The sequence below is a fragment of the Patagioenas fasciata genome, chromosome 2, assembly GCF_037038585.1.
Source record: "Patagioenas fasciata isolate bPatFas1 chromosome 2, bPatFas1.hap1, whole genome shotgun sequence".
NCBI classification, from domain to species: Eukaryota; Metazoa; Chordata; class Aves; order Columbiformes; family Columbidae; genus Patagioenas; species Patagioenas fasciata.
Genome location: NC_092521.1, coordinates 151,563,712 through 151,576,118, shown reverse-complemented (window position 1 = coordinate 151,576,118; position 12,407 = coordinate 151,563,712). Strand labels below are relative to the sequence as shown.

Sequence of the window (12,407 nt, the reverse complement as noted above, 5' to 3'; positions counted from 1 at the left end):
GCTGCACTTTCAATTACTTTCTTCCATTAGCTTCAAAGACAGATAATCGTCTCCTGCAGCCACAAACACGTAGCTGGAAGAGAAGCTATGCAGAGCTCACCGTACTGAGACACATGCAGGGGAATGGAAGAGTTGTGAAGACACAGTGCAGCCTTGGCTCTGGAGATATTTCCATCTGGCTTGGACTCAGCTGGGCATCCAAATTCCTCCAAAATTACTAGGTTATCAGTATAATAAAGATAAATGTTTACCTGTTAAATCTACTGCCTTTTGCTCACCGCACCTGTCAGCAAAAGTACTATCATTTCATCTCGAGAACTTTATTCTCAAAATATGGCAGGATGAGAAATATCTCAAGGATGATGGTTTGTTTTCCTTTGGCATCTCAAGACAAGTGTACCAGCAAGAGAGATATTTTCTTCTGGGAGACTTCCATATAAAAACAGATAGGAACAAAATGTGATTAAGAAATGGCTCTGTGTCCCTGTCCACACGCTTTTGTGTCATCAAGCATCCAGTCAGAGAGACCAACATTTACCTTTGCTCTTTCCTGCAGCCCACAGGACTCAAGATGTATTAAATACTCAGCTCCAACCTCCAAAGGTAAAAGAAGGATATGACAGAACTCAGCTACATGCCTTCAAAAAGGTATCTACAGAATTCAAATTAATGTACAGAAATTATAGCAAATACGAAACTCTCCATTGCCTCACCCTCAGAAAGCCACCCTATTTGGGAGGCTTCTATTTTTGAAACAACAGAAGATTTGAAGATATCAATACTTGGCCACCCTTCCTGACCAACTGCAGTCACTGCAAGACACAACTGTTAAAAGAAGTCAAGTATGAAACTGAGTCAGTCCACTGTATCATAGTCTATTCATCGCTAAGTAGCACTACTTGGATATAATGATCTTATCAATACAATGTTTGTTCTAGTATACCACAACACATTTTGGAAGCATCAGAGTGAACAGTTTCGCTGAGTAGGTTTCATGCATTTATAAGCCTATTACACATAAAGCTTGGTCTAGGGAGCTTTTGCTTTTGTTCTTCACATTTCATGTTGAAAGTACAGTGCTAACACCAAACATCCAATAAAGCACCTATTTTAGTAGAATGGTGACTTTTTTTTTTGTGTAAGTTCTTCCTTATAGCGTACCTCTTTTCACAAAATATGGCAATAAGCCCAGAAAGATTTCCTGGTCATTGTGAACAGTTAAACACATTGCTACATACACATTAAAAAATCATGCTTTAATTTTCATCTGAATATAATGTGAATAACTGTTATTAGTCAGAAACTCTTCTCACCAGTCATCTGTTTAGAAAAACAATTTCCCCTTATTTTTTAAATCAACTCCACTTTTCCTTTTTTTTTCATTTGACGTTGTCTTTTTAAGAAATAAAGCTTACCTGTCAATTTCAGAAGGCTCATCCCTGTTTTATAAAAAAGGATTGCAGAAAACCATAGTATTAAAACTGCTCAGCTATGTTAATTAGATACATCTGCTTCAGAAAATAAGTCTGAGTCTATAAACCACTTCTGCTTGGCCATGTGTAAATTAGACTACCCTGTTTCCCTGAAAATAAGACAAGGTCTTACGTTAATTTTTGCTCCAAAAGTTGCATACTTTTTTACATGTATAGCTGCCTGGATGCTATTTAAATTGACTTTTTTTAATAAACTGTCACTAGGGCTTGTTTTTGGAGTAGGGCTTATATTTCGAGCATCCTCAAAAATCCTGAAACTGAATAAAAAAGTGCTGTAAGTGTGCAGCTACAGCCAGAAATGTGGTGTTATAAGTGACCTCTAATACAAATGTTTGTTCTACTTTTTTTCTGAGATGGCACAATACTGAGTTCTCTAATACCTTGTTTGCACTGCAGGTCTTTAAATAGTGAAACAGCAACAAGATTACCTTCTGTCTTGTACACAAATCTCACTGTATTCTAAAATCTGTATTAATGACAGAGAGCAAAAAAGGCTTAATTACTGCAACCTCAGAGCTTCATTTCTGCTGTCTGAACTAAATGAAAAGCATGGGCTTCTTTCCCTTTCCTGAGAGGAACACAGAATTCCCAGCCTATTTGCAGTGCTATTACCTGGAGAGGCAGCAATGAGATACCTAGTTCAACAGTAAGTACTGAGTTTCATGAGTGGGTGAACAAAGTCTTTTGCCCTCCTGCCACGAAGAGTTGTGCAATAAAATATGCCATCTGTCTATTCCTGCAAGATTTTGCATCTCAGTTCAACAAACCACTGAACAGGTATGACTACGCTGCAAATAAAAAGTAGACATACTTTCTAGTATATAGTCCACAGTGCTCATCACGTCAACATTGGTAACTGCCAGTCTTCTCATGTGTGCCAGTCATCAGACGTGCCCAGTCACTGGAAGCATATTCAGCCTTGTTTTGAAGAAAACTTTATAGATGCAGTGTAGACATATATCATAGGACTACCAGTCCTTAAAATTAAGCTTCTAAAGGTATATTGCTGATCAATAATGAAGCAAAGAAGAAAACAGACATGGTTTTCAAGGAGGTATGCCATCTCATCAGGGCTCTTGAAATTTCAAACTTAAACGTGTTTACATATAAAAGAAACTGTGTATGGCATTTACAGAAGTTGTTCTTTTTGTACATTACCTTTAAGACAAAGCAGTGATCTGTAGGTGCTTTATACTTTGCTTTGTGTTGAGAACCGTAATAAACATTCATATTCTCAAACTGAATGAAGCATGCCAGATCCCGGGATGTCTAGAAATGAAAACCAAGCACATCATTGTTAGAACAAATTGAATTTTAATGTGAAACTCAGTAATAGGACTTTTTTCAGGTGTATGACTGCCAAGGCATTTTAAACTGTTATGAAGTTGACTGAAGAAAGCTGATTTTTAAGTGTGTGCATTCTTAAACTAACAATTGGAAGAGGGTCGGTATATATTAGGAATAATATATAACACAGTGCAGCATTTTGCTGCTGTTCTGGTTTTGCTGTGCTTTACCGCTTTGTGTGGAGATTCTGGCTTGCGGCTGGTAAGACCAAATAGAACACCATAATAAGAAATAACTTCAGTAAAATAGAAATAGGCCTTGCAAGCACACCTTGACAATTTTGAGTGCCGAAAGAAGGTTTGGGCTTCTAAATTGCTTCAGGAGCTTGATTTTCTTTGGTACATGTAACAAACATAAACTCTCATCAAGAAATAAGCACACATTGCATTGATTTTGCTTTGAATTTTCTCAAGTTTCGTGGCATCGTTCCGTTTCTGTTTATCATAATATTTGCTTGTTCATAATATGTTGCTGAAGTAACAAGGTTTCTGTTGCTGGCACACTTCTCGGTGCAGAATTCCGCATACAACACATAACTTCTGCAATCCTTTGAGTGGAAATGCAAAAATGGCTGTGTCACATGGTCACTGTTGGCTAAACTGAGAAATCAGGAAATTGTGAAAAAAATTTAAAAAACCCAAATCACAAACCCTCTCTATTCCTAAAAATGGAGTCATATTTTTACATAAGCTAGTTCTATGCTGTTCTCATTCTTACTGAAAATTTCATTATGATATGCTCTGGAGTTGGGTTTATTTACAAATTGAGTTTGCAAGCTAGATTTGTGGGCAGAGGAAATACTCCGTATTACTTCTCTCTCACCCCTGTTTCCTCTGAAGCTGATGTCAGGGACTTTGTCATTGACTGTGTGGACCTAGGATTTTCCAACACTATAAATTCCTAAAGGTGCTGAAATCCATGCAGTACAATGAGTTATTCCCTTCCTTTACGAACCAGGTAATGGCAATTAAGACCAATATGAATGCAGTTGTTATTTTCTTCCAAGTAAGGAACAAATTTTTATGCAAGGGACAAAGGCACTTGGTAGTATTTCTGCAATCTTAACATAACAGAGCAACACAATTAACAGAAACATATTTTAAAATTGAATCTGCAACGCTCTCTGTCGTTTTGTGACCCTGTCCATTAACAGCATGTTTTTGAATGGGATACAAGTGGAGTAATGATAAAGAAAGAAATTCAGACAGCAGCAGTGCTGACTGGTGCCTGGTTTGTTAACAATAACAAAAAAAACCACCAAAAACCACCAAAGACATGAGCGTGAAATTATCTGAATGTGTCCCTGTATTTGCACATTTGCAATGTATTTTACAGCCAACATGAAGTGCCAAAGGTATGCCAGACTTCTTTGCCTTTTTATAACAAGTGAAAACATGATTACACGATGAATTTCAAAACAGCTGCAGCAGCTGAAGATATTCTTGCCCACCAGCTGTTAGTTTCTGTACCTCAATGAAAGATCGTTCTACCCACAACTGAATGATTGCAGCAAGGTGCATGTGTGCTCTTCATACCACCCTGCCATGAGATGAACTCTCACAATTTAAGGGCTTTGGCTGAAGAGCTCTACTGAATTCTGCTGCAGTGCTTTAAGATGTTCAGCACCCTCACTTGGCCCTGCTCACCTACCAGAGGTTACTGTCTCCACAAAAGACATGTACCTGACCCTCAGCTGTTCCAACACACATCCCAGAAATCACCATTAAACACAGATTTGAGCTAAGAGACTTGACTTCCTCTGGAGTGGCTGAGACATGGACATAAGCATTCCCTTACAAGCTATTACTTTTTTTTCCCTTTACAATTTAGTCAGGAAATAGCAGAACACACAGTTAAGTTTCACAGCACAAATCATAACCATAAAGCTCTATCAGCAGCACCAGAATTTTTAAATATGAAGCATTAACAGAGCTGTAAGTGGCAACAGAATACAAAAAACTAGTTTTCACAATATAAAAAAAAAACCCAAACCACCAGTCCCAGAAGCCACCATTCTACCTCATCACTGTGGAAATAGGAAGCCAGTTGCCCTTATGTGCAACATGTCCAGGAGCCTTTTACTTCTCCAGTGCTGGCAACTCAGACTCTTCAAATATTTTTCAACACTAAATGTCAGTGTGTTTGATTTGGTCAGGTAGATGCTCTGCCTCACTCACTTCTACAGAACAGACAGTCTTAAAAAGCCTTAAGAGGCACAACATGTTCTCTAGGTAAAGATCACTGTACGAAAAAATTAATAGTATTTCTGCATGCTGGTTACTGGCACAGAAAGTCAGCATCAAACAAAATAAAATTCCACCTTTTTTGTGATATTAGTTTACTTGAGAACTTTTAAAATATTCTTCCACAGCAAACCCATATAACAGTGAAGCATTTTGGCAGCACGACAACAGCTGAAGTGTGCTGTGCTATTTTTCTTTCCCCTACTGACTTCCAGAGGAGCGCTATTTCATTAATGCCCTTATCTATCCACAGAAATCAAAAGGAGAGAAACGTGACAGGGTTCAGTGACTATATTCAAATATTTGCACAAGTGGTGTAGCCAAAGTTGAACAAAAAATAACTCCAACCCTCTCAGATGCACCAGACAGTGCTCTTAAAATGTCACCTTGGGAGTTCTTCACTTTCGCCTCCATGAATTGTTTTATTACTAAAAGGATTATTTGGCTTCCTGACCTTGGTTTTTCCTTTGGGTACATAATAAATTCCAGAAGCTCGTAGAAGGAAATAACGTCTCTTCCAGGACTTTTTTCCATCTTCTTTTAAATAAAGGGCCCCTTCAAGCTCTGGCACAATGACAGATGCCCCACAGAAGCTTTCCTGTGCAACAAGAATAATAATACACAAAATGAATCGATTTAAGCACAACCATATTAATAAATAGGAGAAAAAATGCTCCCTTGAAAAACCAAGACATTTCTTGTGACAGTGAACATATGAACATGGGGAATGCAGTTACCAGGGAGATGAACACCTTAGACAGGCAAAGGAAACTTTTCCAAGCTAATGTGGTAACTCAACTGTGCAAGTTGGGTGCTCACACTGGAAAAAGCGGCTTGCAAAACCTCCATCCTCTTTTTAGGTTTTAACAAAAGGTTTTAACTGCTCATTGATGTGCTCAGAAAAAGCAATAAAACGGAATGATTGGTACTGCTGCTGCTGGTTTTCCTCTATCGCTGTATTTATAGGTTCTACAGAGAACCACTTCTGTAGAGAAAATCTCTAGAGACTGCTTAGAGTTCTAAAAACAGCTACAGAAAAAAATCCCCCTCAATCTCTGCTTTCACTTTGAAATACATGCTAGCATTTACAACACTGTTTAAACAAATTACTATACTTCATAGTTTGCTTGAAGGACCTACTGTTGGGTAATTTTTAATGCCAACACACATCTCAGTGTTTTCATTTAGAATTTACCAGGACTTCTGCTGGTTGACATCTGGTACCTTCATGAGATCACTGATTTTGAAATGGAAATCCTCAGTCACCTGAGAACAGCATTTCCTTTGTGAACTTTCACCCAAGTCAAAATGCTTGCCAACGGAACTGTGATAATCTTCTCTTTCATATAGCTCTGGATTTTTCTCTCTCAAACATACAACTGAAGCAAAGCTTCGGCAGAAAAGGCAAGAGACTAAGCAGACTGTCCGGAAAAGTGCAAAGGTTCATTTTCTCTTGTAGTACAGTTAATAATTTGAGCTAGTGAGAATTAAATCTACTTCTAACCCAAAAGGTGGTTGTTTGCTACCCATCAACCCTTCTAGCAACATAAAGTTGGAAGGGTTGGTCTAAGGGTGTGGCACAACTATCTGTTTTATTCATATTTGTACGACACTGCCTTTAGTGTTATCATGGCATCATTCCTTCATAGAAACACTAAGTAAAAACATTTCATGGCACTGGGGTCTATAACAACAAAATAATTCTCCATGATCTAATTTCTCTGACAGGGGATACAATTTGCATTTTTAATGGTGAGCAGCAGATGCAGAGTAAAATCCACACATTAAACCACAGACACAAAGACACCAACCATCACAGAACTTCCTGTTGTTACACACTTGCCCACAAAGAACTAAATGCTGTTGTTACAGAGGAGATGCAGATGGCGGCAGAGTTCTGGTGACATTTGCATCATCAACTTAGAAAGCTGGCTTACCTCCAGTAAAGCCTCTTTGATTTTATCATTCATTTCTTTGCTGTCATTCTTCCCTTTGTTTGCCAGGTAGAAATTCTGATTAAGACACAAAAGAAGTTAATGTTCATTATGGAGACAGCAATACAAGTAACTAGATCACTACGAGCCCATTCAATAGTTACTCAGTCTTTCAATATAAAGTACTCAAGCCAGCAGATGCAAGAGGCAGATGCTTATGGACTCTTACAGAAAACTTTAATCACAGCTTCCTTCTTGTAAGTTTTAATTCTTTATTTTGAATATCATTCCAAAGCACTACAAAATTACTTTTGCCTATGTATATACAGCCTCTCAAAATTTTAAAAACACTGGTTTATATTTTTGGCTGTTTTTCTGGATCAATGGGTTTGATTTTATCATTCAAATTTTCACCACTCCCTACACTATTGCAGGCAGGAGAGAACATAACATTTTATTGCATGCTGATGTATGATGAATACAATGCAGTATCAAAAAGCTAGAAAGCATTTTTCCTAGCAACCCAATTTGGTAATTTGCATGCTTCATATCTAACACTCTGAATATAACTCAGCTCTTAGCTTTTATTAAAAGTGTTTATATGTCAAAGCCGTTATCTAAAGTTACTGCTTTCTACTTTTAAGCCCCTGCTCATGCTTTGCAAAGTATTTTTATGCAATGAACAAGGTATTCAAAAATCTAGAAGAAATCAGAAGAAATTATCACCATGAGGTCTTGGCACATGTGCTCCAGCCTACTGAAACAAAAGCCTACATTTTGAAATGGCCCTCCGCTTCTGTGACAGAGGGCTGGGAAGCTGCAGCCGCCCTCAGTGCTGGGCTGCCCCTGCAAACAAGGGAGCACAGTGCCTCACACAGTCACTGGTCAAAATAAATTCACCCACTGCTAAACAGCAAAACCAATTTTGCATCCATCTGCACTGTACAGACAGACAAAAGGACAGCACTTGGACATACGTGCAAATTCAGGCAGTGGGATAGTAGCTCTGGAGCATGCTAGGACTCGGGCAGCACAGCATGTGCAGTGGCCAGAGCGTGCAGCAAGCACAGCCAGGGAGCAGAGCCCGGCTGCTGCAGACGGTGAGGCAGCTGCGTGTGAAGGAAGCAGCCAGATCAAGGAGCTGGACCATACATCCAGTAGTGTTTGAATTCACGGGCTTGAGGCCAGAACGACAACACACCCCAAGTTCTTGTGTGTTATCATTTTCTAAACAAAAGGACGTGTTGAAGAGGAGCTTGGGTTTGGAAAATACCTGATGCATGAGACAGTCTTACTGATTTCCCCAGAATTAGTTGAAAAGCTAAGTCTGCAGAACAAAGGGCATAAAACAAACACACACCATTGTCTAGGAAATAGACAAAATTGTAGAAACCTGACAAATTTTGAAAGCTATCCACTTAAAAATTACTTCTAATTCTGTAATTCTTCAGCAGTTCTGTAGGAAGAAAACTAAGTTCATCTGACTTTCAATCTCTCTCAATTTTTCATGTCTCAAGACTATGAGAATGTGGCAACATATTTACATGCCTAGAACTGCACAAGGGCTAAACTGCAACAAAAACATTACCAAAAGACAATGAGAATTGTGTAAATGAAGGAACATGCTGTTGCTATGGTGTAAGAAAGAAACAAGCAGTAAATCTGCCCTGCCAGCATACCTTGTTTACAGCAAGGAGGTTTATCTGAAGTCAAACCCTGCTCTTCCACACAACCACATCGCCTTTTTCAAGCCACATTGTGAACAGCTGTCTGCCAGAACACAAGCCTCATAGCAGACGGTTTTTGGAGGGGCACCAGGAGAGGAAGGGGAAGAGGTGTGGATGGTCTCGAAAACTGTTCTTTAAAAACTGCTTTCTTAAAAGTTCACATCAAGTCAGAGAGGGGACATCAGACACAAAGCCACCTGCAATTTGGCCTGTGCTGATGCCACATCTGTGGTATAAACACCAGAAAACTTGAACATTGAATACCTCAGATAATTTATGCTAGAAAACACAGCAGTGTTCTTCTCTAGGATATGCAGCAGCACACAGCCAGCTCCAGCTGGCCCAGGCCCAGGCAGTCCTTGGGCACATTTTTAGTCCCTGGATGAAGGTAAGCAAACACTAAGGACCACAGCCCCATGGCTACATCTGAAGATAGTATTCATAGCAGGAAAAAACCAAACTAGCTCAGAACAAAACCTGCTTGGAAATGTGTTCTCAGTGCAAGCCCTATAGCAATGCCTGCCTACACAGTTCTAAACTGTAGGTCTGAGTGACAATGCTCCACACATCCCACTGTTCTAAGCAGCCGCAGCCAAGTCCCCTGTCCATGTGCAACAGCTCCTCTAGACAGGGAGAATTATCACAGCACTGCTGGCTTGCTGTTGGCATACCCACTACTGCATTGATGAATGTATGAAGAGAAACCTCAAAGGGCACTGTTGGGCTGGGCTGGGCCTTCAGTCTCTGGGATGGTTTGGAAAGTAGAGGGACAAGCAAGCTGTAAGCCCTCTTCTTCTATAGATCTTTATAAAGACATAGTATAACCCCTAAAATACACAAAGAAGATTTCTCACTCAAGGCAAGTACACCTTATCACTGTCTCGACAAGGCTTGGCTCATCAGCTTTTTTACCAGTGGGGAGAGCATTCATCTGGCTCAGTCAGCATTCAGCGCACTGATAATAAGAAAACAAAGCTCCTCTGATTACAACTGATTCCCATTCAGGCATCTGGCATTTATTTAGCAGAAACACAGACCACCCTGTACTGACATAATCAATGGTAAAGTGAGAAAGGTGGTAATGATATCCATGCTGGATCTCCAAAAATGCAGCTTTTTCATTAGAGAAACAGGACTCTGTCACTCAAGCCAACCTTACACAGATGTACACTGTCATCTTTCACCTGTCAACACACATTTCATTTATTACTGATTACCTCCTTTATGTCTCTGCCATGCAATCTGGAAGTACATGGTCCTTATTATTTGTCAGTGGCTAAAAACCTGGGGAGCAGACTGTATGCTGTACTCATTTTATCATTGTGTGGTCTCCTATTTTTGATCAGAAGCATTTATCCTACAGGAGGCAATCCACATGTGTCCACCAGAGGTCATTCCAAGTCCAGTAGTCAAAGGTCATGATAAAAGGCAAGCTCTTTCCTGTCTGAGGACACCACTGGGAAACGCATGTTTGGTTTTGGATGTCAGGCCATTAATGGGACAAGATGTGGTTACAGGGCAGATCTCTGCATACATGTACAGATTGGAGAATTAACTATTTGTTACATTCAAAAGACAATGTCTTTCTCTTGATAGAGAGCTGAGCTTACTTAACAGGATGGATTCATCCCTTTGGGCTGATGACATAAAAAAAGCAAACATAAAGGGTTATTTGGACAAACAAAACAAAATATGCTGGCACATTTTGTCATTGGGTTTGCTTTGTTCGCACTGTTTGGGTTTGCTGCAGACATGAGCAGTTGAGTGTTTTTCCTGCTTTATTCCCTGTGCCTACACACCTCAGACGAGCTGAGACTGACACAAAGCCAGCTCCTCTCCCACAACATTCTGCCTGACTCAGGCTAATGTGGATCTACAGTGGCAGTTTTGACATGTAATGCTAGGTAGGTATGACATCTTTAAGAGACACTACGCCAGCACTTCCCCCTGTGCTTTGCAGGACTTTGGCAAAATTAGCTGATAACCCATCTGCAGCTTTGCATTAGCAGGGAATTCCATATGCACAAAAGGAAACCTGTAATGATTTTATAACCAGCTTAAGTTAATTTTGTGGTTTGTACTGTCAAGTAGCACTATGCATACAACCTTTCCACTTAGAGATACAGTCATCTCCTTTTGTGTGGAAGGCTGTATCCTTCTCCACTGTATAACCTTCAAACAGTAGAAGACAGAAGGTGTTTTCCATAGTTTCAAAGAACATCTCTGGTGGCATGTAAGCAAACCAAACTTTGATCATGGTGGAAACAGTAGCTTTAACCACTGCACTGCCAAACTCTCCGGTCAGTGTTCCATGTCTCTATATTCATAAAAAAGAATTTCCTAAACGAAAAAACACCTCTCTCGTACCTTTCATCTTTTTTAATACACAGCCTCACCCAAGCTGGAATGCAGCAGCTTCTTGCCAGTACATAGCAAAAAAAACCCAGGTGTTCAAGGCAGTATCATCCCTCTGCGTCCCTTTCTGCTTAGGTTGTATTTTTGCTTTCAAGCTATTGAAACTGTTTTTCCAGAAGATGTGGAAGGTCTGCAACAGCACAGTTCAGACTGTGCACCAAACAAGGCAGCTGTTTGGTGGAAGGTCTGCAACAGCACAGTTCAGACTGTGCACCAAACAAGGCAGCTGCTCTCTACTCATGACTGTCCTCTCTGTGCAATGAGCTGCCTGTTTACGCTCATCCAAAATGCACCCGCAATGAGGCAAGAACTGGCTGGCTCATGTCCCATGTCAGCCCATTGCAACTGTGTCGTGAGTGTACCACGGTTCGTGCAGAAAAAATAAAGAACACAGTCATATTTGCAACCTATATCATGATGTGCCCCCTAAAAAAAACGCACATTAAAAATATTAGAAGATACCTATAATTGCTCCGAAGATGACAAATGTAAATAAAAAATTGAAGCTAAAGGCAAAGCTCTTCCGAAGCCTTAAAAACCGATTTTCAACTCTGTTTACTTGATTTTATATTGTTTGAAGAACCCACTACATCTGATTTTTCATGCCCTGAGGATGACTGTCTTCATCATCAAAGAGGGGGGAATATGGAACAAATGAAAGATGTACACAAGCTAGGATGCAGTTAACAGCAAAGCACTTAGTAGGCTGATTATAAGTCACGTGCAAAATGGTTCAACAGTGTGAAGACTGTTTCTGCATTACAGTCCCAATGCAGAAAAATATTATTTAAGTAGTATCTGCAACCCAAAACTGTACCATGGTCTAAGATACACTAGTAGAGAAATAAATTAAGATTACTAAACAGTGGGACTACAGTGAAAACCACTTCCCTTTCTCACTTCCATTTCTTTTCACATTTGCCAGCACACTCAATAATCAGGTTCCCTGCCACCCTTACATGACTCCTTCACTGGGTATCAGCAGAGACAAAAGAAAAATCTTGATTTATAAAGGTGGCCAAATAACCTTGTTTAAATGAAGCAAAAGTATTTCTTACATTTTTCTTTTTTTTTTTTTTCTTTTTTGTTCTTTCTTTTTAAGTCTTTTCAGCTGAGAATTATTCTTTGAGCTTTTTGAAAAGAGGTGTTGAGACCCAACAAACTTCCCTTTCAAGAGTCGGGCACAGTATCACTCAACTGCATGACAAAGCAATACCTTTCCTATGTTTTAAAGGTTTTCTTTATTTG

General features: G+C 39.6%; 1 protein-coding gene across 1 annotated transcript in view; it reads right to left on the bottom strand.

Annotated features, from left to right (window-relative positions):
• Positions 1–12,407, bottom strand: part of APBB1IP (amyloid beta precursor protein binding family B member 1 interacting protein) — a 64,820-nt gene that overhangs the window by 18,869 nt on the left and 33,544 nt on the right. The window contains exons 8-10 of the mRNA XM_065830576.2: positions 7,021–7,095; positions 5,538–5,681; positions 2,652–2,762 (exon numbers count right to left, since the gene is read on the bottom strand). Coding sequence (XP_065686648.1) covers positions 2,652–2,762; positions 5,538–5,681; positions 7,021–7,095 — 330 coding nt within the window. The remainder of the gene's footprint in view (positions 1–2,651; positions 2,763–5,537; positions 5,682–7,020; positions 7,096–12,407) is intronic.